Source organism: Equus quagga, chromosome 6 (genome assembly GCF_021613505.1).
Source record: "Equus quagga isolate Etosha38 chromosome 6, UCLA_HA_Equagga_1.0, whole genome shotgun sequence".
In the NCBI taxonomy this organism is placed as follows: Eukaryota; Metazoa; Chordata; class Mammalia; order Perissodactyla; family Equidae; genus Equus; species Equus quagga.
In genome coordinates this window covers 57,283,858-57,307,388 of record NC_060272.1, presented here as the reverse complement: position 1 = coordinate 57,307,388, position 23,531 = coordinate 57,283,858, and the positions used below count along the sequence as shown (strand labels likewise).

At 41.2% G+C, this 23,531-nt stretch overlaps 1 protein-coding gene across 1 annotated transcript in view; it reads right to left on the bottom strand.

Annotated features, from left to right (window-relative positions):
* The window catches only part of COG3 (component of oligomeric golgi complex 3), a 68,884-nt gene extending 63,119 nt beyond the window's left edge, over nt 1-5,765 (bottom strand). Inside the window, exon 1 of the mRNA XM_046664463.1 lies at nt 5,472-5,765. Coding sequence (XP_046520419.1) covers nt 5,472-5,645 — 174 coding nt within the window. The 5' untranslated portion in view covers nt 5,646-5,765. The remainder of the gene's footprint in view (nt 1-5,471) is intronic.
* Nucleotides 5,766-23,531: the final 17,766 nt, after the last annotated feature.

Here is a 23,531-nt window from a genome sequence, read left to right as displayed (position 1 = left end):
AAGTTCTTCAGGCAGATGGAATATAATACCAGATGGAAACCTGGATCTACCAAAAACAAATGAAGAGCCACCAAAATGGTTAAAATAAGGTAAATACGACAATTTTTTTCTTATTTTTAATCACTCAGAAACATAAATGTCAAAAGAAAAATAGTAGCAATGTATTGTGGGTTTATAGCATATGTAAAAGTAAAATGCGTGACGACAGCACAAAAGAGGGAAGGGAAGAATTGGGAGGTTACTTTGTAAGATTCTTATACACGAAGTGGTATAATATTTAAAGCTAGACTGTGACTAATTAAAGAAAGATGTTGTCAACACTAGGGAAACCACTGAAAAAACTGGAAACACACAGAGGGCCCAGCAAATTCATCCTCTAATACAACCTAGACCCACACCCAGCTTTAATTCAATTTCTTTTGAGAAAAAAGATTACAAATGTCAGGGCCGGCCCCGTGGCCAAGTGGTTAATCGTGGGCTCCACTTCGGCGGCCCAGGGTTTTGCCGTTTCAGATCCTGGGTGCGGACAGGGCACCGCTCATCAGGCCAGGATGAGGTAGCACCCCACATGCCACAACTAGAAGGACCCACAACTAAAATATACAACTATGTACTGGGGGGATTTGGGGAGAAAAAGCAAAAAAAAAAAAAAAGACTACAAATCTTAAAAGCTAATGTAAATCAACGTCAAAACCCTAGTTGTGATATCATATACTATAGTTTCACAAAATGAAAAAGTAATGTAATAATCATATTCTCCTATCAGAGTTCATGAGGTCTTACACCACATAATTCTGGTACTACCTCATAACATAGAAGAAATCTCAGATAAAAAGTAAAATTCTTCATGTTCCAGAATCATTTCTAATATACATATCAGTCCCCTTAAACATATTTATTCGAATAGATAATAAATTCACATGGCACAAAATTCAAAGGATATTCAGTGAAAAGTCTCCTTCCCCTGGGCCCATTCCCTAACCACCCCGTTCACTCCTCAGAGGCTATCAACGTCACTAGTTTCTCATGAACCTTTCCTGAGACAGTCTATGTATATACAAAGAAGTGTACCTTTTTTTAAACCCAAGTAACAGTACACTATACATAACCTTGCCTTTTTCATTTAACATGTAGCATTTTCAACTGTCTCTCAACAGAGTATAAGGAAAAGATGGAATTTAATCTCATTCTAAATTCATAACTCTCTGCTATTAAACTATAACCAGCTTTTTCTTTTTGGTGAGGAAGACTGGCCCTGAGCTAACGTATGCTGCCAATCTTCCTCTTGTTGCTTGAGAAAGATTGCGGCGGAGCTAACATCCATGGCAACTTTCCTCTATTTTGTACGTGGGATGCCACCTCAGCTTGGCTTGATGAGTGGTGCGTAGGTCCACACCTGGGATCTGAAGCTGCGAACCCTAGGCTGCTGACGTGGAGCTCGCTGAAGTGGAGCATGAGAACCCCTGGCCACCGAAGTGGAGCATGCAAACTTAACCACTACTGCATGCTTCCTGATTTTCATAAATCTACCAAATTTGCAGGTTCACTGATAATGTCTTTGTTTTTGGTGTGCCACGCATTTATTACTGTCATGTCAAAAGGATCCAGAGGTGTCATACACATGTGCCCAATCTGTCATCTTGAACCAAAAAATGTTTATCTTCCAATTTACTTTAGAAAATCACATAAAAACTCTGGCTACTTTAGAAAGTACTATATATATTTCAGATATAATCTGGAATCTAGATGTTGTGAGAACGTATGAAACAGCATTCTATTTGATTAGTTCACACAAATACTAACCACTTTGCAATCACAAGGGCTTTTCAATCCCAGAAGCAGGAGGCTCGCTGCCCTGTTCCCTTGTTCTCACTAACCAAAACCAGTTTCTCTGAAACCAAGCAAGAGAGGAGCCACGCTGCAAGAAATAATTTTTTAAAGTAACAAAACAAGTGGCTTTTGAAGAGCATATGAGAAAATGCTCCCATCAGGGACATTTGCCCCACTGCCTTCTTTTCTCAAAGTACCTGGAATAGAATGGAAAATCAAGAAGGGGGCAGGGGCACAAACTTCCCTGCTCTAACCTCTCATTCACTCAAGAGATGACAGAATGCCTCCGCTCACTGGCACTGTCCTGACTTCGAGACGGAGCAGACAGACACCACCAGAAAGACAGGAAAAGAGATTGAGGCTGCTGGTTGGCAGTCCTGGAGAGCTGCTGTATAGTTTGTCTAAATGAGGACACCAACATTAAATAATAATTATAATAAACGATCAAATCTTGCCTGACCAGCTGAGGATGTTCAGGAAAAAACAAGCAAATATACCTTTCTCTCTCAGGCTGTACTTTTGGTACAGCTCTGGGTTGGAGAAAATCACTTTTATAATACATCAATCTAATCAATTCATTCCCTGAATGACACAGGATTTTACTTTCTCTGGGGCAAATCACTGAAGAGGTCCAAATGCAGTCTCTGAACCTTTCTCAAGGGATCTAACCTCTTCTTTTCTTACCTTTGGTCGGAGTGACACCTATACCAGCTCAGGATCACAAGACTCTAATCTATTCTTTTAAGGTGGTAATCACGGGGAGGGGGGGAGCGGTGGGGGGGTGCACATGAATAATATATACCAACAGATAGCTTGCCACGTGCATTTTACATATACGATTTCATTTAATTCTCAAAATTCCCCACGACATAAGTACTACTATAATCCCCATTTTATAAAGAAGAAAATAGGCTCAGAGAAGTTAAATATCATGTCTAAAGTCACACAGCCTTCAAGAAAACAACTGCAGCAGGGAATCACAAGTAAATTTCAGGGTCAATTCTTTTATCAAGAATTACTAAATCTAGCATAAAGAAAAAGGCCCTCACTACTAAACAATCTGCCCTGGCTACAAGAAACCAGTCTACCTAATATGCTACTGCAAATTCTTTTATCTAATATCAAATAAAAAGGTGTAACTGCTTTCCAAGATAAGACTAGGTCTCCTTCATAAAAGAGAAAGCTACTTTCTAAAGAAGTTAATAGCTTTATGACATTTGCTGAGAGTTAGCTGGCCTCTTGCTATTCAAATAACTCGCCTAGTTCCAGTTTTTCAGGAAGTAATTTATCTCGTGAAAATTGTGAAATACCACAGAAAATCCTTTACAGATACACTAGTTGGACAAAATAAAAATTGAGGCATTCTTTTTCATGCCCGTGCTAAAAGAGTGGTAACAGGGATAGAAAAATTCAATTCCAGGGGGCCGGCCCCATGGCCAAGGGGTTAAGTTTGCATGCTCCGCTTCGGCGGCCCAGGGTTTCATCAGTCAGGATCCTGGGTGTGGACGTGGCACTGCTCATCAGGCCACGCTGAGATGGCATCCCACATAGCAGAACCTGAAGGACCTAGAACTAGAATATACAACTACGGGAAGAAGAAGGAAAAATAAATAAATAAAGATTGGCAACAGATGTTAGCTCAGGTACCAATCTTTTAAAAAAAAAAAATTTAATTCCAAAGTCTTCCCGCCAGAAATATAAACACTTTAGTAAAGCAAAATGAGGACTGTAGAGAGCTGAAGAGCAACGAGAACTTCCTGCTCAAAGATTCCAGGATGGGTAAATGACAGGCTGTTTCCTTCTCACAGGAATCCAAAACCAAGGCTGCGTGTACCAGAAGACCCTCACTGAACCCTTGAACTTGGCAAGTTCATCCCCCACCCATGACTTTGCATTGCTTTTTCCTCCAGCTGGAAGGTTATTTTTCTAATCTTCACAAGGCTGGCCTCTTGCTTTCCATCTTAAATTCTCACCTTAGACTGCCATTGTCCTAGAAAGGCCTTCCCTCCTTATGTAAGGACACACCTTCTCCCTTTGTGTCATACCGTGCTGTTTTACTTTCCTTATATCATGGATCACCATTTGAACTTACCTTCTTTGTTCTCTTTTACATGCTCATGATCATCACAATTATGTCAGCTCCATGAGGCTAGGGATCTTGTTTTTGCTACTTATCTTTCTATCCTCAATTCCTAGCCTAGGGTAGGCACATAATATATGTTAAATGACTGCATGAGGCTAATGGTAGTATTATATTGTAAAAATATGAAAATATGGGGTAAAAATGAAAAGACTGCATTTACTTCACTCCAAACCCTTGCCTTCCTGCTCACTGAGAACAACAGTTTATAACCCAAGACAATAAAAACAAATTGGGTTACTCTTCTTGTGGAATATGTTCCCCACAGGTGCTCTGATGTCCAAGCATCCTGCTTCAGTAACAAGCCAAATCAATCATCAACAGACCAGAATATTTATAGAGCAAGTAACTTCTGTTATCCAGAGCATAAAAGACTTTGATAGCCAAGCCAAAGAAATTTCCACCTGTTTCCTCATTTATTTCAGACCCACTTCCAGCACAGCATCCTAGAGGTGGACAGAGAAACCCAAGAAAGAACAGCTGTGTTTTAGGGCAGAGCATGTACCAGTGAAAGCGAAGAGAACTTTCAGATCAAAGTTCTTAATCTCTAATGTTTAAGGGCAGGAAAAAAAAAAAGTTGAAGTCCCTAAACTCAATCTGCCTTTGGACACAATTCCAAATCATGTAAAAAGGCAGCTTCCAACATCAAAAGTAACCATCACTGCTAATAAAAAAAAAAAATCTACCTGCACCAGGCCCTCAAAACCGGAAAAAGTTTGTCAAATTTCTCACAAGTCATAAAAAGTACTTCTTGCTATGGTAACTAACTAAATTGAGGTACAAAACCAGTAACATGCATGATATCCCAATGGTAATTAGGATTATAAACGTTGACACTAAAACCAAAAACCAACATTATCTAGTAACGTACTGACTCAGCTTTCAAAGAAAATTCATTTTTCCTGCTTTGCTATAGTTAAATAAACTGGGATCTCCCAGAACCTGCACTTGATCGAGAGTTCATTGCTCAACGTGCGGTGAATGAAACTGTCACTCGGGATCAAGTTTTGGTCTCCCCAAGTGCCCCCAGGGAAAAAGGGGAGCTGGGCTGTTATTCATTAAGGTGGCAAAAGAACACCAACAGGAGGCTGTCCAGAAGCAAAGCACTTCGGGTTCGGGGTTCTCTCCTTCTGGGAGATGGTGGACAGCAGCTTTATGCCTCTGCTGACACCCGGGACACCCGGGGCAAGACTCCGAGAGCAATGCTCCTGGCCAACCGTCCCACGCCGCAGCAGGAGGGGTGGGTGCCGGCGGACCCCAGCCCCTGGACGCCCCCGCAGCCGTCCCTCGCTAGAGGGGAGAGTCGGCGGTCGCCTGCAGGGTGAGGCCTGACAGCCCCGGAAGGTGAGGGGCCTCTCCCACCGGAGGCGCCACCGTGCCCAGGGAAGAGTGAAGACCCCCTGGAGACGGGTCAGCGAGGCCGGGGTCCGCCGGCGCCCCCGAGGAGCATTCCAGCCCCGCCTCCCCGCCGCCCCAGCCTTCTTCCCGCCCATCGCTTCACCTCGACCGGCACCGGCAGGTTCTCCGCCGCCGCCTTCAGCTCCAACACCGAGTCCGTCTGCCTGTCGGTCAGCGGCGCCTTCGTGTCCGGTCTCCGATCCCAGAGAGCCAGCTTCTCCCGAGCATCCCGCTCCGCCGCCGCCTCGGGCAGCAGCAGCAGCGCCCCCTCCGCCATCGCTGCCACCCCGCAGCCCTCAGCAGCAACGGGGTGGTGAGGACCCCGACAGACAGGCCCGGGCCACTTCCGGGAGAGCGGGGGCTTCCAGCACCGCACCGGCGGCGGGGCGGGGCGGGCCGCAATACTCCGACCCCGGAAACGCTTCCACAGGGTGTGGGCGGGACTGAGGCCAGGACCGACGTGGCCTTAAACGGGGTACAAATATTTCCGGTTGGGATGTAGACGCAGAGGGCAAAGCATGTAGGCCCTAACGGAAATAGAAATGCCCCTACCGGAAGTCTCTTACTCAACATCAATAACTTTATTGTTACGTGTTGCTCAACTTATTGACAGTCGTGTTGAGTGGCCGTGCCGGCAGGGGCCTTCGTGAGCTCCCGGATCTACTGCGTCTCTGCTCATAGCTGTGTAGTGTGGGTGGAGTGTGTAGACCGTGTGACTTCCGTGTTCACATGTTGACACTTTCCGCTGCCTAGATGAAAACCACGGGTACAAACTTTTCCAAAATGCAATAATTTCGCCATTAGAAAGCTAATTTATGAAAACATAAAAATTCAAAAATTTATGTATATCAGACATCATTAATAGTATCAAATAACTGGAAACAACCTAAATGTCTAACATTGAAGAATTGGATCAATAATTCCATGGCACAGACATATAACTGGAATACTATTCTGCCATTTGAATCGTGTTGCAGATTTGAGCAACAAAATAAATAATGATAGTATGGTCAGAACTTAGAGAATAAAATAAATACCCGTGAGTCCATACTGATATAAATAAATGACTGAATAAATAAATGAGGGAGAAGGGGCAACTTTATCTTATGGAAGAATTGCAATCAATAAATGTAGAAAGAATGAGGAAAATAATCGTAGCAGGCAAGATCTAAGGATGGATGCTAAAATTAGTGGGTGAAAGTTTGAGAAGAAACAAATGTGCATAGTATCAAATGATCTCACCTAGATATTTGTTAATAGCAAAGGGGCCTATTAAATTTACAGTGGAGAAACCTGGCAGACATTACCTTAACCAAGTGACCGAAATCAACATCACCAATGAAACGCCTAACACAAGAGATTGAGAAAGACGCGGTATCACTTCTGTTGTATTCTTGCCAAAAATGCAAAACCACATACTAACCATGAGAAAACATCAGACAAACTCAAATTGAAGGACATCCTACAGACAGCTGACCAGTATTCTTCAAAACTGTCAAAGTCATATAAGACAAGGAAAGAGCAAGGAACTGTTACTTACTGGAGGAGATGAGGGAGATATGACAACTGCATGCAATGTCAGAGCCTGGATTGGATCCTGGGATAGAAAAAAGGAAAACTATAGAATAAAATATAGATAGCAAGATAAGTTCTGTCGTCTAGATAATAGTATTGTACCAATTTTAATTTCCCAGTTTCGATTATTGTACATAGTTATGCAAGATGATAACGTTAGGGGAAGGTGGATGAAGGGCACACCTGACCTCTGTACTTCTTTTGCAACCTTTCTGGTCTAAAATTATCTCAAAGTGGGGTTACCAGGGGTAGTTGGCATGGGGTCTCTGTCCTGACCTGCTCCACTGTGTCCGGAGGTTTCCTTTAAAATCACGCTGACGTCAGACGGCGGCTCCCTTACAAAGTACTCAGTGTTCCTGAAAGTACCCCTTTCACGGCAGTCTTAAAGCTTGCAGCAGCAGAATTTGAATTTCCTACAGCAACAAATGCAATTATTACCAATGATGGAATAGGAATAAATCCTGTACAGACCACTGGAAATGTTTTTCCAAAGCATGGTTCAGAACTGCAAATTATTCCTAGAGATCGTGTTGGAAGTTGTTATTTTCCACTACTTGGAACATAGGATTACCTTTCAAAATAAGTGTTGGCATTATTGTTGTTGTAAAACTGAAATCAGGCATTTAAAACACTATGAAAACACCTATCGTTGACCCCCTCTTGTTATTCACACTCTTCATGTGGAAAGGAAACGCTTAAGCATCGAGGCTGTCATCACCACAGAAGATCACAGTTTTCCGTTGCTACCTGATAACATACACAGGTAGTTCATTTGGAGTAAATGGATTATCCAACTGTGTTTTATAACTAGAGGATGCTTCCAATGATTCTTTCTGAGAACATCTGGAAAATTAAAATTTACCGAGTCTTCCTATTTTGTCTTTGAGTTAAAAATTTAAAAGGATTATGGATCATAAATGGCAGTTTGCTTAATAGCATCTGACTTGCAGACACAAAAGTTGAATTCTTAATTATATATTGTTTATGATAAAGGATATAGACATATCAATGAATACTTAACTATCTTAACTTTTTATCATTTAGGTTTTTTTAAGTTTCAAGCTTCGTGTGTTCATATAAATTTTAATTTAATATCAAAGGGTCAGAAATTGAATTTTTTTAATCTAGCCCTTATGTGTAAAATTGATCTCCCACACCAAAGACTTTTATCTATGATCTTGCAGAATCCAAAACATGTAAAGGTGAGAGTTGAAAATAAAATAGGAGCGTCCTCTGCTAGGTTATGCATTCCTTTATCAGTCTCTTTTAGTACATTTTTTAAAACAGGATTACTCAAGAAACTTTTGTCTTTTTGAGTATAATATTTCTAAATAGCATGCAGGAAAAGAGTGTTATAAAGAAGATCTGAAGTTCACAACAAAGTTCAAGGAAATGCTAATTGGAAATACTGACTACTTATATTTCCTGAAGACCCAACATTTAAGGAAGTGTTAAGATTAGTCGCTCAAATGAATAAGAAGCCAGGAAAGGGAAGATGGGGAAGCCCAGACAATGAGGCTTCTAGTGAGGAAAGAAACTCAAGCTAACAGTGAAGGGGAACAGAAAGCTATAGCTAAGTGTCACAGAAATGCCAACTGGGCAGGCAAAACTGCAGAGGCTATGTTGGAGAGAACTGAAGGGGAAAACAAAATACTTGACATTGTCATAAGGAGCGGAAGGCAAGTAGAGAAAGCAAAATGTAGGCTTTGTCAACATACAGATTTCAAAGTTCCCCTTATAAGAATCTAAAGAATCATATGCATAAGGGGAGATTTTATTTGCCATTACAGAGGAAATCAATATCTATGCAAGTCTTGGACGATGAAATGAAGCCTCAGCGATTCAGAATTGGTGCTCAACCTGCTGTATTCTAGATGGTGAGCTTTCTGGAGGCAGGCCTTGTGTCTGTCTTGCTCTTTCTGGACCTAGAAATGTAGTAGGCTTTCAATAAATACTCGCTGAATTATTCATGAATAAAGTATCTCTAAGACCAACTTTTATCTAAGTGTGTTTCAATATTGTCCCTACCATAGGACCCAGGTTCATTGGAAAAAAAATTATAAGGAAATGCAACAGAATCAGCATCTGAAGGGTGACATTAGTAGTTAAGTTTAAGAAATTAACCAGATATTGTTCATATATTTGACAGATGAACAGCAGGATTCTGAATTGTAAAGGAAAAAATTTTTGCTGAGATAGAAGAGTATACTTCTGATGTTTGGGAAAGTTTTTATTTTTTTTTTATTTTTTTTTATTTTTTAAAAGGAATATTGGTGATGCAGTCTTTTTTTTTTTTTTTAAAGATTTTATTTTTTTCCTTTTTCTCCCCAAAGCCCCCCGGTACATAGTTGTATATTCTTCGTTGTGGGTCCTTCTAGTTGTGGCATGTGGGACGCCGCCTCAGCATGGTTTGATGAGCAGTGCCATGTCCGTGCCCAGGATTCGAACCAACGAAACACTGGGCCGCCTGCAGCAGATCGCGCGAACTTAACCACTCGGCCATGGGGCCAGCCCCAGGAAAGTTTTTACTTTTGTAAACAAAATTTGATGCTTGAAGACCCCCTGGTCCTTAACAATATTAAGCCTCAGTTAACCAGAAATTTCTAAATACGTATTCCCTGAATTTTTTGTTTAGATTTCCTCCCATTACATTTCTAGCACAAAAGCTTCCTGCTGTGTTACATAAATAAAAGTTTATGATGTCCTGTACTGTAAATTGTTTAATATTTTCGTTCTTCGGTTTTGAAAATTTTATTGTAGTAAGTTCTTAAATTAACATTTTCTTAAAGAACTAGACATTTTGTTATTAAATAAATGTGATCTGTAAGTTCTTTGTGCAGAATGTTTTGAAGTATTGTAGTTTAAGTGCATTATTGATACATAATTAATATTTATGAAAATACATTTTGCTATACTCTAAACTGTATTGTCTACTCTTATCTTATTATTAAGCACCTAATCAGCAAAATAAATAAATAAATAATAAAAGCATCTCAAAGTCAAGAGCTAAAACTCTCATGCTGTAGAAAACATTTACCTTGTTGGAGAAATGGTTGTGATATAATTCAAAAGAATGAAACAGTATCTGATCCCATTGACCAAAAGAAACACACCCAAAACATTTACAGGTGGTTGGAATTACTAATACTTATTTTCTTCTTTTTTTTTTGCATTGAATTTTGCATTTAAGAATGAGGTGTTTTTGGATTTTTTTAATTAGTCAACCTAGCTTCAGAGCATTGTTTCCGCATCACACCAATCCATCACCGTTTCCTAAAGAAAGTCATCTTGTAGATATGTACAGTCATGTGGATTGATCCAAGGACCTAAAGCATACTTTCTCTTCTTCAGGCCAGCCTGACCTCTAGCTCCAAAAATCTCAGAAATAAAGTTAATCCTGTTGAGTTTTGTAATGACAGTTCTTCACCAAACATCATCCTTCAAGAGCCAAATATAAGCATCCTCTCTCCCATATGTGTTTCTATTGCAGATTTTCCTAAATCTATGATCACTCTACTTCTTCTAAACTTTATGTTTAGTTCCTTAAAATATTTTATCAGCTGGTGACTCATGATGCTAAAGAAATGCAATGCAGTCGCGGTATCCATGGAAAATATTTGGGCCAAGCCTGAATGTTTAATCAGCTGCCGTGAGGTCAAATGAGGGAAGATGAAGTTCGATGAGCGACACAATAATGCCTGGACTGTTCTTGAATTGAAGAATTGAGGGAGCTAAGGGAAGACAGCTGTGCCTGGTCGTCAGCTGCCTCTTCAGGGGTTGGGGAGAGACAAGAGCAATGAAACAGAGTAACAGCACTTTCTATGGGTGTTTTAATTTTGCAGAACACTAGCATAGAAGTATATGCATTTAAACAATGCAGTGGTTGCACAAAATATAGTGGAAAGTGTAGTATACAGTATCCTGAACTCTCCTGCTTCAGACTCTAGTGCTCTTTTCTATGTGGACAAATATTACCTAGCCCCCTCCCCCAAGGAAATACAAATTTCCTATAATGGATCCACTTTTATACTCTGTATTAGAAGTCAAATTTCTTTCTAATTTCTGTTTCCAGCTGGCGATTAGCTTATTCCCAGAAGAACTAGATAACATGACAAATACAATTGTAGTTTTAATTTTCTACTGTAATTTTATAATATATTTATTAGATTCAACTATTGGTAATTGTTCCCATAATATAATTCAAATTGATATAAACACTCATATTGCATATATCTGCACATATGTACGTTTAAATATACATATGTATTCATATCGTGTGTGTGTGCATGGGAGAGAGACAGAGGGAATGAGAAGACAGGATTGCATAGGCTATCTCGGGAAAAGGACAAAGACGAGGTCAGAGGAGTCTCATCTTGAGATGATCAAGGTCCCCACATCACCATAGTAGATGACATTTTGTTTGTAAGGTGTTATTCAGATTTTACTTTTGATCTCTTGATTGCAACCCTGTGAGTAAGGCAGGGTAGCGGTTATTCTCTTTCATTTAGACACAAGCAAATGAAACACAGGAAGATAGAGTGAGCTGTCAAAGACATTTGGGAGGTGAAGGAAGAAGGCCACTTTTTATATGCTCTTTCTAGAGGGAAACTTGCCAGCATCTATCAAAACAGAGGCTGAAGAAATAGAGAAACAGAGAAGATAGCCCTTTGATGCAGCATTTCTCTCTCTAAGAATCTATCCTAGGGAAATTCCTGCATATGCAAACAAAGTAAATGTACAGGATAGTTTGTAATGGAGAAAAGATGGACACAACCTAAACATTTTTCGATAGCAGATTAGTTTTGTTCCTGTTATCTATTGCTACCCAACAAATGAACACAAAAATTGTGCCCTAAAAGAACCATTTTGTTATTATCTTTCATGGTTTTATGGGTCAGGAATTCCTGTTTGTAAGGACTGATGAAATTGGACTCTGCTGATGACCGAATCGCTAACCAATTAGTGAAGTCCAAGTCTGGCCTTTCGCCTGAAGCCAATCTATGAAGTACCAACCACCCTTACCTTACCTGGCACCAACGAACTCTTCTTTAACACAACTTACCTCATCTTCCTCCCTTTTTACTGTAAAAACCCACAGCCCCTCTCCTGTAATCAGGACACTATTTGGGTTTCTACTTGTGCTCCCTGAATTACAGTTCTTTGATCCCAAATAAACGCTTTGCCTCTTAAAATGGCTTCTGTTTTTGTACGTTAACACTGGATATTAAAAAAATATGTTATCCAAAAGTTTGAGAAGCCTTTCTGAAAAGGGTGAAGGAATGGAGGTTTCCTGACAGTTAGGGATTTGTGATTGTTTTCTGACATTAAGAACTATGGCATAGGGGCCGCCCAGTGACGCAGCGGTTAAGTGTGCACGTTCCGCTTCAGTGGCCCGGGGTTCGCTGGTTCGGATCCCGGACGCAGACATGGCACCGCTTAGCATGCCATGCTGTGGCAGGCGTCCCACATGTAAAGTAGAGGAAGATGGGCATGGATGCTAGCTCAGGGCCAGCCTTCCTCAGCAAAAAGAGGAGGATTGGTGGCAGTTGGCTCAGGGCTAATCTGCCTCAAGAAACAAAAAAAAAGAACTTTGGCATAGACATCACTGCAGCCTGAGAACTGAGCAACAGCTGTGCGAAACTGTAAAGAAAAGACGGCTGGAGGCCCATTAGGACTTCAGAGGACTGACCAAGTGCTGGAGACCCCTCTGCCGTGGGCCCCTGCTGGTATTAATTCCCCATACGGTGCTCACTCAGCTTGTACTCCCACTGCGAGGGGCAAGAAGGGTTGTTCGTGTAAAACATGTAAAAGTCGTTAACGTGGGCTAGTGGTAAATCCAGGATAATGAGCCCCGACACCAGGTCCAAAATGAAGACCCGCCCCCAACAAACACACACCCAAAGCAGGTTCCCTCCCTGCTCCTATCACCAGGGATGGGGGAGGGGAGGGGTTGGTGATCTTTGAAGGACTCCTGTGGTGGGGACAGGGTTTCCAGCTTTCTGTTTCAAAACTAACAGCCTGGTATGTGAACTTTTTAGTGTGAATAAAAACCAAACAAAAAAGTAAAACCACATCTCTTCTTTTACAAATTAAATTTCATTATGATGTCATAGCATAACATGCAGATACTCACCCAGAATAACCTACATCCTGTATTTTTAAATTTTATCACACGTGGCTGGCATTTTGTTGAATCCAACTGGCAACCTTAAACAGGGGAAGGAGGAGAAAATTTTTTTTTAACTTTTTATTTTTTTTACTTCCTTTCTGGGATGTGAGCTTGCTAAAGAACAACTGTAGGTGGAACTCAGGGCCAGGGATGCTGTGGTTTCAGTGGTCCTAGGTCCTGGCTTCCCCTCCCTCGTCCTCTCCCAAGCCCCAACTTTGGGCACTTGAGGTTAGTGACTCCGGGTGCAGAGATGGTGGCCACTGTGCTCAGGGGCATTCCCCGAGTGATGGCCGCTGATCCACGGGCTCTGGTGCCTGTGCACCTTTGGCCAGCTCATCCCAATACCTGCGACAGCCCCACAGTGTCCCTGGCTCTCCCGGGGCCAGAGCTGCGACTCAGGCCCAGGGCCACCCCGTCCAAGTCTATGTGAGGAGCACAGGCCGGCCTCTGCACATCAGTGACGGGATATTTGGAGTCACTCCTGTCCCTGTCGTAGAAGGCGGATTGCAAGCAGCCATGGTCCACCTCCCCGCTGGAGAAGGCAAGCCAAGCCTTTCGTTTATTTATTCCACAATCGTTGGTTGTGTCCATCGATCATGAGGTAGGCTCCAGTAGACTGAAAACAAAGTGAACTTTAGTCGGACTTAGGACTGCAGTCCCGGGAAAACCACAAATTCAAGCAGCACCTGAATTGCGTTCCCACTGCTGAAAAGGAGAAGGAAAGTTTTACAGTCGTGGCTAACACAGGCAAAGAAAAAATGAGGATGTTGAGGGGATGGGACATAGTAACCATCACGGTGACGGTCGGGTGAAACAAGCCATTAAACTTAGGGGTTTAGTGGTTTAATGGGAGATGACTCTGATAAGAATGAGGTCTCTGATAATCTTTTTTTTTTCTTTTTTTTAATTTTTTTTATTGAGTTATTGATAGGTTACAATCTTGTGAAATTTCAATTGTATATTAATGTTTGTCAGTCGTGTTGTAGGTGCACCACTTCACCCTTTGTGCCCACCCCCCACCCCACCTTTCCCCTGGTAGCCACTAAACTGTTCTTGGTCCATAGTTTTAAATTCCTCATATGAGTGGAGTCATACACAGATTATCTTTCTCTTGCTGGCTTATTTCACTTAACATAATTCTCTCAAGGTCCATCCATGTTATTGCAAATGGAATGATTTTGTTCTGTTTTGCAGCTGAGTAGTATTCCATTGTATATATGTACCACATTTTCTTTATCCATTTGTCTGTTGCTGGACACTTAGGTTGCTTCCACGTCTTGGCTATTGTAAACAGTGCTGCAATAAACATTGGGGTGCACAGGACTTTTGGGATTGCTGACTTCAAGCTCTTTGGATAAATACCCAGTAGTGGGATGGCTGGATCGTATGGTAGTTCTATTTTTAGTTTTTTGAGGAATCTCCATACTGTTTTCCATAGTGGCTGCACCAGTTTGCATTCCCACCAGCAGTGTATGAGGGTTCTTTTTTCTCCGCAACCTCTCCAACATTTGTTGCTATTAGTTTTAGATATTTTTGTCATTCTAACGGGTGTAAGGTGATATCTTAGTGTAGTTTTGATTTGCATTTCCCTGATGATCAGCGATGATGAGCATCTTTTCATGTGCCTATTGGCCATCAGTATATCTTCTTTGGAGAAATGTCTGTTCATGTCTCCAGCCCATTTTTTGATTGGGTTGTTTGATGTTTTGTGGTTGAGTTGCGAGAGTTCTTTATATATTAAGGATATTAAGCCTTTGTCAGATATATGACTTGCAAATATTTTTTCCCAGTTAGTGGGTTGTTTTTTTGTTTCAATCCTGTTTTCATTTGCCTTGAAGAAGCTCTTTAATCTGATGAAGTCCCATTTGTTTATTCTTTCTATTGTTTCCCTTCTCTGAGAAGGCATGGTGTCCGAAAAGATCCTTTTAATACTGATGTCAAAGAGTGTACTGCCTACGTTTTCTTCCAGAAGCCTTATGGTTTCAGGTCTCACCTTTAGGTCTTTAATCCATTTTGAGTTTATTTTGGTGAATGGTGAAAAAGAATGGTCAATTTTCATTCTTTTACATGTGGCTTTCCAGTTTTCCCAGCACCATTTGTTGAAAAGACTTTCTTTTCTCCATTGTATGCCCTCAGCTCCTTTGTGAAAGATAAACTGTCCATAGATGTGTGGTTTTATTTCTGGGCTTTCAATTCTGTTCCATTGATCTGTGCACCTGTTTTTGTACCAGTACCATGCTGTTTTGATTACTGTAGCTTTGTAGTATGTTTTGAAGTCAGGGATTGTGATGCCTCCCGTTTTGTTCTTTTTTCTCAGGATTGCTTTAGCAATTCGGGGTCTTTTGTTGCCCCATATGAATTTTAGAATTCTTTGTTCTAATTCTGTAAAGAATGTCATTGGGATTCTGATTGGGATGGCGTTGAATCTGTAGATTGCTTTAGGTAGAATGGACATTTTAACTATGTTTATTCTTCCAATCCATGTACATGGAATGTCTTTCCATCTCCTTATGTCGTCATCCAATTCTCTCAGAAAGGCCTTGTAATTTTCATTATATAGGTCCTTCACTTCCTTAGTTAAATTTACCCCAAGGTATTTTATTCTTTTGTTGCGATTGTGAATGATATTGTATTCTTGAGTTCTTTTTCTGTTGGTTCATTACTGGAGTATAGAAATGCTACTGATTTATGCAAATTGATTTTATACCCTGCAACTTTGCTGTAGTTGTTGATTACTTCTAACAGTTTTCCAATGGATTCTTTGGGGTTTTCTATATATAAAATCATGTCGTCTGCAAACAGCAAGAGTTTCACTTCTTCCCTCCCTATTTGGATTCCTTTTATTCCTTTTTCTTGCCTGATTGCTCTGGCCAGGACCTCCAGTACGATGTTAAATAAGAGTGGTGATAGAGGGCATCCTTGTTTTGTTCCTGTTTTCAGGGGGATGGGGTTCAGTTTTTGCCCATTGAGTATGATGTTGGCTATGGGTTTGTCGTATATGGCCTTTATTATGTTGAGGTAGTTTCCTTCTATGCCCATTTTGTTCAGAGTTTTTATCATAAATGGCTGTTGGATCTTGTCAAATGCCTTCTCTGCATCTATTGAGATGATCATGTGGTTTTTATTCCTCAGTTTGTTGATGTGGTGTATCACGTTGATTGATTTGCAGATGTTGAACCATCCCTGTGTCCCTGGTATGAATCCCACCTGATCCTGATGTATTATTCTTTTGATGAATTGCTGAATTCTGGTTGCCAAAATTTTGTTTAGAATTTTTGCATCTATGTTCATCAGTGATATTGGCCAGTAGTTCTCTTTTTTCGTGGTGTCCCTGTCAGGTTTTGGTATCAGCGTGATGTTGGCCTCATAGAATGTGTTAGGAAGTGTTCCATCTTCCCTAATTTTTTGGAATAGCTTGAAAAGAATAGGTATTAAATCCTCTCTGAAAGTTTGGTAGAATTCCCCAAGAAAGCCATCTGGGCCTGGGGTTTTATTCTTTGGGATGTTTTTGATTGCTGTTTCAATCTCTTTCCTTGTGATTGGTCTGTTCAAATTGTCTGCCTCTTCTTGAGTGAGCTTTGGGAGATTGTAGGAGTCCAGGAATTTATCCATTTCCTCTAGGTTATCCATTCTGTTGGCATATAGTTTTTTGTAGTATTCTCTTATAATCTGTGGTATTTCTGCAGAGTCTGTTGTTATTTCTCCTCGCTTATTTCTGATTTTGTTTATTTGAGCTTTCTCCCTTTTTTTCTTTGTAAGTCTGGCTAGCGGTTTGTCAATTTTATTTATCTTCTCAAAAAACCAGCTCTTTGTCTCATTGATCCTTTCTACTGCCTTTTGCATTTCAATAGTATTTATTTCTGCTCTGATTTTTATTATTTCTCTCCTTCTGCTGACTTTGGGCTTCATTTGTTCTTTTTTCTCTAGTTCAGTTAGGTGTGCTTTAAGGTTGCTTATTTGGGATTTTTCTTGTTTGTTAAGATGTGCCTGTATTGCGATGAATTTTCCTCTTAATACAGCTTTTGCTGTATCCCATATGAGTTGGTATGGCATGCTATCATTTTCATTTGTTTCCAGGTTTTTTTTATTTCTTCTTTAATTTCTTCAATGATCCATTGCTTGTTCAGTAGTGTGTTGTTTAGTCTCCACATCTTTGTGCCTTTCTCAGTTTTTTTCTTGTAATTAATTTCTAGCCTTATAGCACTATGATCTGAGAAGATGCTTGTTATTATTTCAATTTTTTTAAATTTGTAGAGGCTTGCCTTGTTTCCCAACATATGGTCTATCCTAGAGAATGTTCCATGTGCACTTGAGAAGAATGTGTATTCAGCTCCTTCAGGGTGGAGTGATCTACATATGTCTATTAAGTCCAATTGTTTTAGTTTTTCATTCAGCTCCACTATTTCCTTGTTGATTTTCTGTCTGGATGATCTGTCCATTGATGTGAGTGGGGTGTTGAGGTCCCCTACTATTATTGTGTTGTTTTTAACATCTTCCTTTAGGTCTGTTAATAGTTGCTTTATGAATCTTGGTGCTCCTGTGTTGGGTGCATAGATATTTATAAGCGTTATTTCTTCTTGATAAAGTGTCCCTTTGATCATTATATATTGTCCCTCTGTGTCTCTCTTTACCTGTCTTATTTTGAAATCCACTTGGTCTGATATGAGAATTGCAACACCTGCCTTTTTTTCCTTGCTATTTGCTTGAAATATTGTCCTCCACCCCTTCACCCTGAGTCTGTGTTTGTCCTTGGGGCTGAGGTGTGTTTCCTGGAGGCAACAAATTGTTGGATCTTGTTCTTTAATCCATTTTGCCACTCCGTGTCTTTTTATTGGAGAGTTCAATCCGTTCACATTGAGAGTGATTATTGATGCATGTGGACTTAATGCTGTCAATCTGTTGCTCATTATCTTGTTTTCCTGTGTTTCTTTTCCTGTGTGCTTTAGACTACCCATTTAATACTGCAATTTCTTATGCTGGGTTTCTTAGATTTTTCCTTATCTATGATTTGTGACTCTGTTCTGTACTTTATTTTAGTGTCTACCTTGAAGTTTGTATTTAGAATCTCGTGTATAATATAGTCTATTCTCTGGTGGTCTCTTACTTACTCGACCAATACTGATTTAGACCCTTTGCTCTTCCCCTCCTAAACAATTATTTTCATTTTTTATTCCAACTCATCTTATTAATTTGTAGTGAGAGTGCTAAGATCGTCCTTGTTTTGGTAGTTTCCTTATTTTTACCCTAATGCTATAGTTGAATATTTGCTATCCTGTTCTGGTTCTATCCATCGGTCTCCCTAGTCTGTGGCTTGTGTCCCCTTTCTCCCTTTTTTCTTTTTTCAAGTATGAGAGCCTTCTTGAGGATTTCTTGTAATGGAGGGCTTTTAGTTACAAATTCCCTTAACTTTTGTTTGTCTGGAAAAGATTTAATTTCTCCCTCATATCTGAAGGAAATTCTTGCTGGATAGAGTATTCTTGGCTGAAGGTTTTTATCCTTTAAAGCTTTGAATATATCACTCCCTTCTCTCCTAGCTTGTAGGGTTTCTGTAGAGAAATCCGCTGACAGTCTGATAGGGGCTCCTTTATAGGTTATTCTCTTTTTTTTTTCTTAGTTCCCTGAGTATTCTTTCCTTATCATTCCTATTTGCCAACTTTACTATTATGTGCCTTGCGGTGGGTCTTTTTACATTGACAAATCTAGGAGATCTAAAACCCTCCTCTACACACATTTCTCCGTTGATCCCTAGATTTGGGAAGTTCTCTTCAATAATTTCGTTAAGCACACTTTCTGCTCCATTTTCCTTTTCCATATTCTCGGGAATTCCTATGATCCTTATGTTCTTACTCCTCATTGAAGCCATTATCTCTCGGAGATTTTCCTCATTTTTTTAAATTCTTAGTTCTCTTTCTTCCTCTGTCTGGCGCCATTCAGCCTGTCTGTCCTCGATTATGCTGATTTTCTCCTCTATGTTGTCTACACGGACATTCAGGGAATCCGTATTCTGTTTTATCTGGTCCATTGTGTTTTTCATCTCAAGTAATTCTGTTTGATTCTTCTTTATGATTTCAATCTCTTTTGTGAAGTAACTCCAGAACTCGGCTTGTTTCTCTTTCTCTCTACCTCATTGAGTTTTTTTATTATAGCTGCTCTGAATTCATTATCACTTAGTTTACCTAATTCCAAGTCCTCAGGACTTAATTCTGTGTTTTTATTGTTTTCCTTCTGGTCTGGGGCTTTTATAAATTGCTGGATGGTAGGGGAGCGGTTTTTTCTCATGGTGGTAGAATTCAGTTGCAGTTACAGCCTGTCGCCACTAGATGGGGGTCGAGAGCGGCGTGTTAGCTCTCCGCCTTGGGGCAAGATGGCTGCGCCCGGTGGGGTTGGGGGGGGGGGGGGGAGGGGTTGTTACTCACACGCACCGGTCTGGGTTCAGATCAGTTCTCTTCTCTGGTCTCCCAAGGCCCTTGATTTATAGGGTCCCCATGGATGGAAGCTTTCCCCCCGTCAGCGGGTCTCCACTGAATCAGCGGCAGGAGTCCTGGATGATCGCCCGGTCGCGCGGCCCTTCCCCCGCTACTTCCCCACCCGCGCCACAGCGATCGCAGACTCTAGGGGAGGAAGCGATGTTCTCTCCTACCGTTCCAGCACCTCCAGGCCGTCTGCAAGGTTTATGATCTCCGCCTTCTTGGTAGTAGGTCTCTAACGAGCTGGCATTATGTTTATTCTCTGAAATTCAGTTCTTCCAATCTTTTGTTGTATTTTGGAGGGGAGAGAATCCCGGGTCAGCTCACCCCACCATTTTGCTCCACCCACTCCTCTGCCTGATAATCTTAAGAAGACTTGCAGATGCATTTCAGGCATCTAATGAGTTCAAGAGTTCATCCTGAAGGACGAATTTGTTCCTCTCCTCTTCGTGTCCGCCCAGCTCCATTTTAGTGCCCTAACAGGACAGGCACCGTCTTTCTTTAAATTCCAGTCGCTGTACCATTCATATCTCTGAGGTTGCCCCTGGGGTCAGTGGTCCAGGGTGCTCACCAGCCTTTGCCTATTCTTCCATCTGTGCTGCCACAACGCCCAGAGGACAGACAGCTCCATAGCCCGACCACCAAAGGGTGCAGCCCGGTCTCTCCTACATGTGAATGTGGACAACTTGAACCTCTACACATCCGTGTCCTCAGGGGAAAATGTGTACTAAATAATATAATAAAAGTACTCGCCTCAGGCTGTGTGATGAGGATAAAATGAGATGATATGTTGAAAGTCTTAGAATGACACACGGAGGTGCTCAGTAAGGTTTCTGTATTGAAGAACGGAGCAGGGAAGAGGAGGAAGACGAAGACCAAGGATAAAGAGGAGGGAGAAGAAACTTTCAAATTGTTTAGAGTTTAATACCTCTGGAATTCTCCAGCCTGGTCTTCCAAAGCCCCTAGGACTTGGTAGCAGCTGTGCTCCTGCCTCTGGGCATCTTCCAGAAATACATTGAGCACATTCCAAGGACAACCTCCTCAACTGCTTTCCAACCATTTTTCTGTGCCACACCCCAGAGGGATTTGATCCAGTCCCAACAGCAGCAGGGGGCTGTTTCACCCTGGTTCTCAAGTGGGGTGGGGCTCCAGACAGGGAAGCTCACTGGATCTCCCTGATTCTGATGACTGCCCCCCACCCCATGGCCCATGAAGAATCATTGCCATACACTAGGGACATCCAATGTATGTGCCTTGCTTCTGAGCCGATGACAGTTCTGGAGGCCTCTTCCTGCCCCTCCATGGGGTTAGGGCAGCCAGAAGCCACTTCATGGTGATCTGGACAGTCTCTGGCTAAAGTCACAGTGACTTCAGGCTTTATTCTCAGGGTCCAAATAGCACAAACCAGTGCCTGGCCATGTTCCCAAATGAGGACTCTGACCTTTTAAGAATAGAATTTAGAGGTAGAAGAGAATCTAAAGATCACGTAACCAAACCCTTTTATTCTAGAGATGAGCAAACTGAGGCGTACAGAGGTGGGATGACCAGCCCAAAGTCCTACAGGTGACTAATGTCAAAGGCACGACTAGAACTTGGATAACCTGACTTCTGTGGCTGATGCTCTTTGTACTATCTCAGAGTTTCTCCAAGTTGAGTGATGTACAGTCTTTTTAAAAAATTGCAGATCCCAATGTTGATGTAAACAATTGTATTATGTTGCTTAAGTACAAACAAAAGGAAAACTTGACATAAGCTTTGTATGTTTACATCAAAATAGATTTACGAGTTACATATCAATAAAATTATAAAATCAGTAACATTCAAATTAACCACATGAACGAGACGAATGATACTGTCTCGCTGGAAAACTAAATTGCTGCTGGCAACATGAAGACGGTGCGGACTGCTGCCACACGGCCACTCTGGGGTTCACCATGCTTACATTATACCAGCTGCGTGCTCAGTTCTCCCGCCTTTGGAATTACCAGGAAGACTTCACTCATGCTAGATCTCCAATATCATTTTGCCTTTCATTGGCTTGTACATATCATTTGCATATTTAATCAAACCCTGTTCTTTTTTAGTGGTTTAACTAAAATAGGCTATATACACAAACCAGGAGGGTGGAAGCTGAAATCATCTGGCAACCCTAAGGTATAAGGCAGTCATGTTGATGATTCAGAGTATGTTTATATATATTTTAAAGTATATGAAATGAAAACATTTCAAAAATTTGTCCACAGGCTCTAGTTTGAGAAATGCTGCACCATATCCTACTGCCTGTGCCCTAAAAGCACAGACGGTGGTGAAACATCCCTATTACCTGCTACAAATATCTGACACTCCACCTTCCAGAGCCACACCTTTCCTTCTCAAGGCTTTTCATCCATTAATGTCTTAGAATCGGTCCCTGGAAATCAAAAAATGCCCAAGTACAAGAGGGCTGTTCCAGATCAGGGAAGGGAGAGAAAGCGGAGGAGATGGAGAAAGGGACCCACTGACTTACAAGGGGTGCTCGGTCAGCCCCGCTCAGTTATTAAAATCTGAACACTGTAAAGGACCCCTGCTGATAATGCAAGGGTGCAAGAACAACTAACGTGACAGTTAGTTACCCAGCGCCTCTCCTCTGCTCCTCACTTTAACCCAAGGAGGAAGTTGGTGGATATGATCATTACCCCCATTTAATGAATGAAGAAACTGAACCCCAGAGGGGTTTGTGAGCCACTCAGGATAATGTTTAGTAAAGGGCAGACCTGTCATTGAAACCAGGATGCCCGACCAGACCTTCTCTTTCCTTCCTTTCACCTCTATACGAACATAAAAGTGAGTGACATGAAGATGTACATTTGAACCTTAGTACTTTTAGTAACAGGGCATTTCAGCAAGCATGAGTCCTAGGGGTGAGCATTACAGGCTCAAAGAAAGACCTCCGAGAGGAAAAGGCTTGAAGCTTTGGTACGTTCTGTTCTACTATAAAGCAGGAGTAGTCCAATGCCAAAACATTAAATCATGGCATCTAGGAGGAGGAAGGATAAAACAGCTGGCTCCTAGGCCCAGCCCCGTGGCCGAGCGGTTAAAGTTGTGCACTCTCCTCTTCAACAGCCTGGGTTCACAGGTTCAGATCCCAGGCGTGGACCTACTCCGCTCACCAACCACGCTGTGGAGGTGTCCCTCGTACAAAAAAATAGCGGAAGATTGGCACAGATGTTAGCTCAGGACTAATCTTCCTCAAGCAAAAGAAAAAAGAGGAGGATTGGCAACGGATGTTAGCTCAGGGCAGATCTTCCTCAGGAAAAAAAAATAAACAAAACAACCCCCCAAAAAAGCCTTCTCAGATCCTGCTGTATTTTACTTCATTGCCTGTAACACAATGAAGTCACAAAATGGAACAATTTAAAAGAAAATATTCTTATGTACACCTACACGTCTGCAGTTCCCTCTTGAATTTTCAGAGCATGTTAATTTGGAATTGCTAAATTTCTTCACGTGCGATCCTTCAGCTTGTTAGAACCACTGATCTTCGTTGGCTTATATAGTTTCATCAAGAGCTCAAAGATGTTTCCCTTTTCAAATTATTTCCTTGCTTGTTCACTTTATCAGTTTCTCATTCACACATCAGTAAACCGTATAAATCACCTTAAACCTTGCCGATTTATTTAAACAGTAGCTAAGGCTTTATGACAGGATAACAGAAGCGTTGCTGCCCTGGATCAGACCAATGGTCCCCCAGCTTAGAATGTAAAGGCAATATTTAGAATCAAGGCATATTTTGAAGAAAGGCAAAATTACCTTCCAAGATTTCAACCTCCAATACCTATGAACTGTATCTTTGCTGGTAATAAAATTAAAACAAGTACAATAAAAAAAAATTAGCACATGCTGGTGATGAGAACAAACACTGGCAACATCAGTAAAATATCTTTGGAACTATCAGTACCTTTAAAATGCTCTT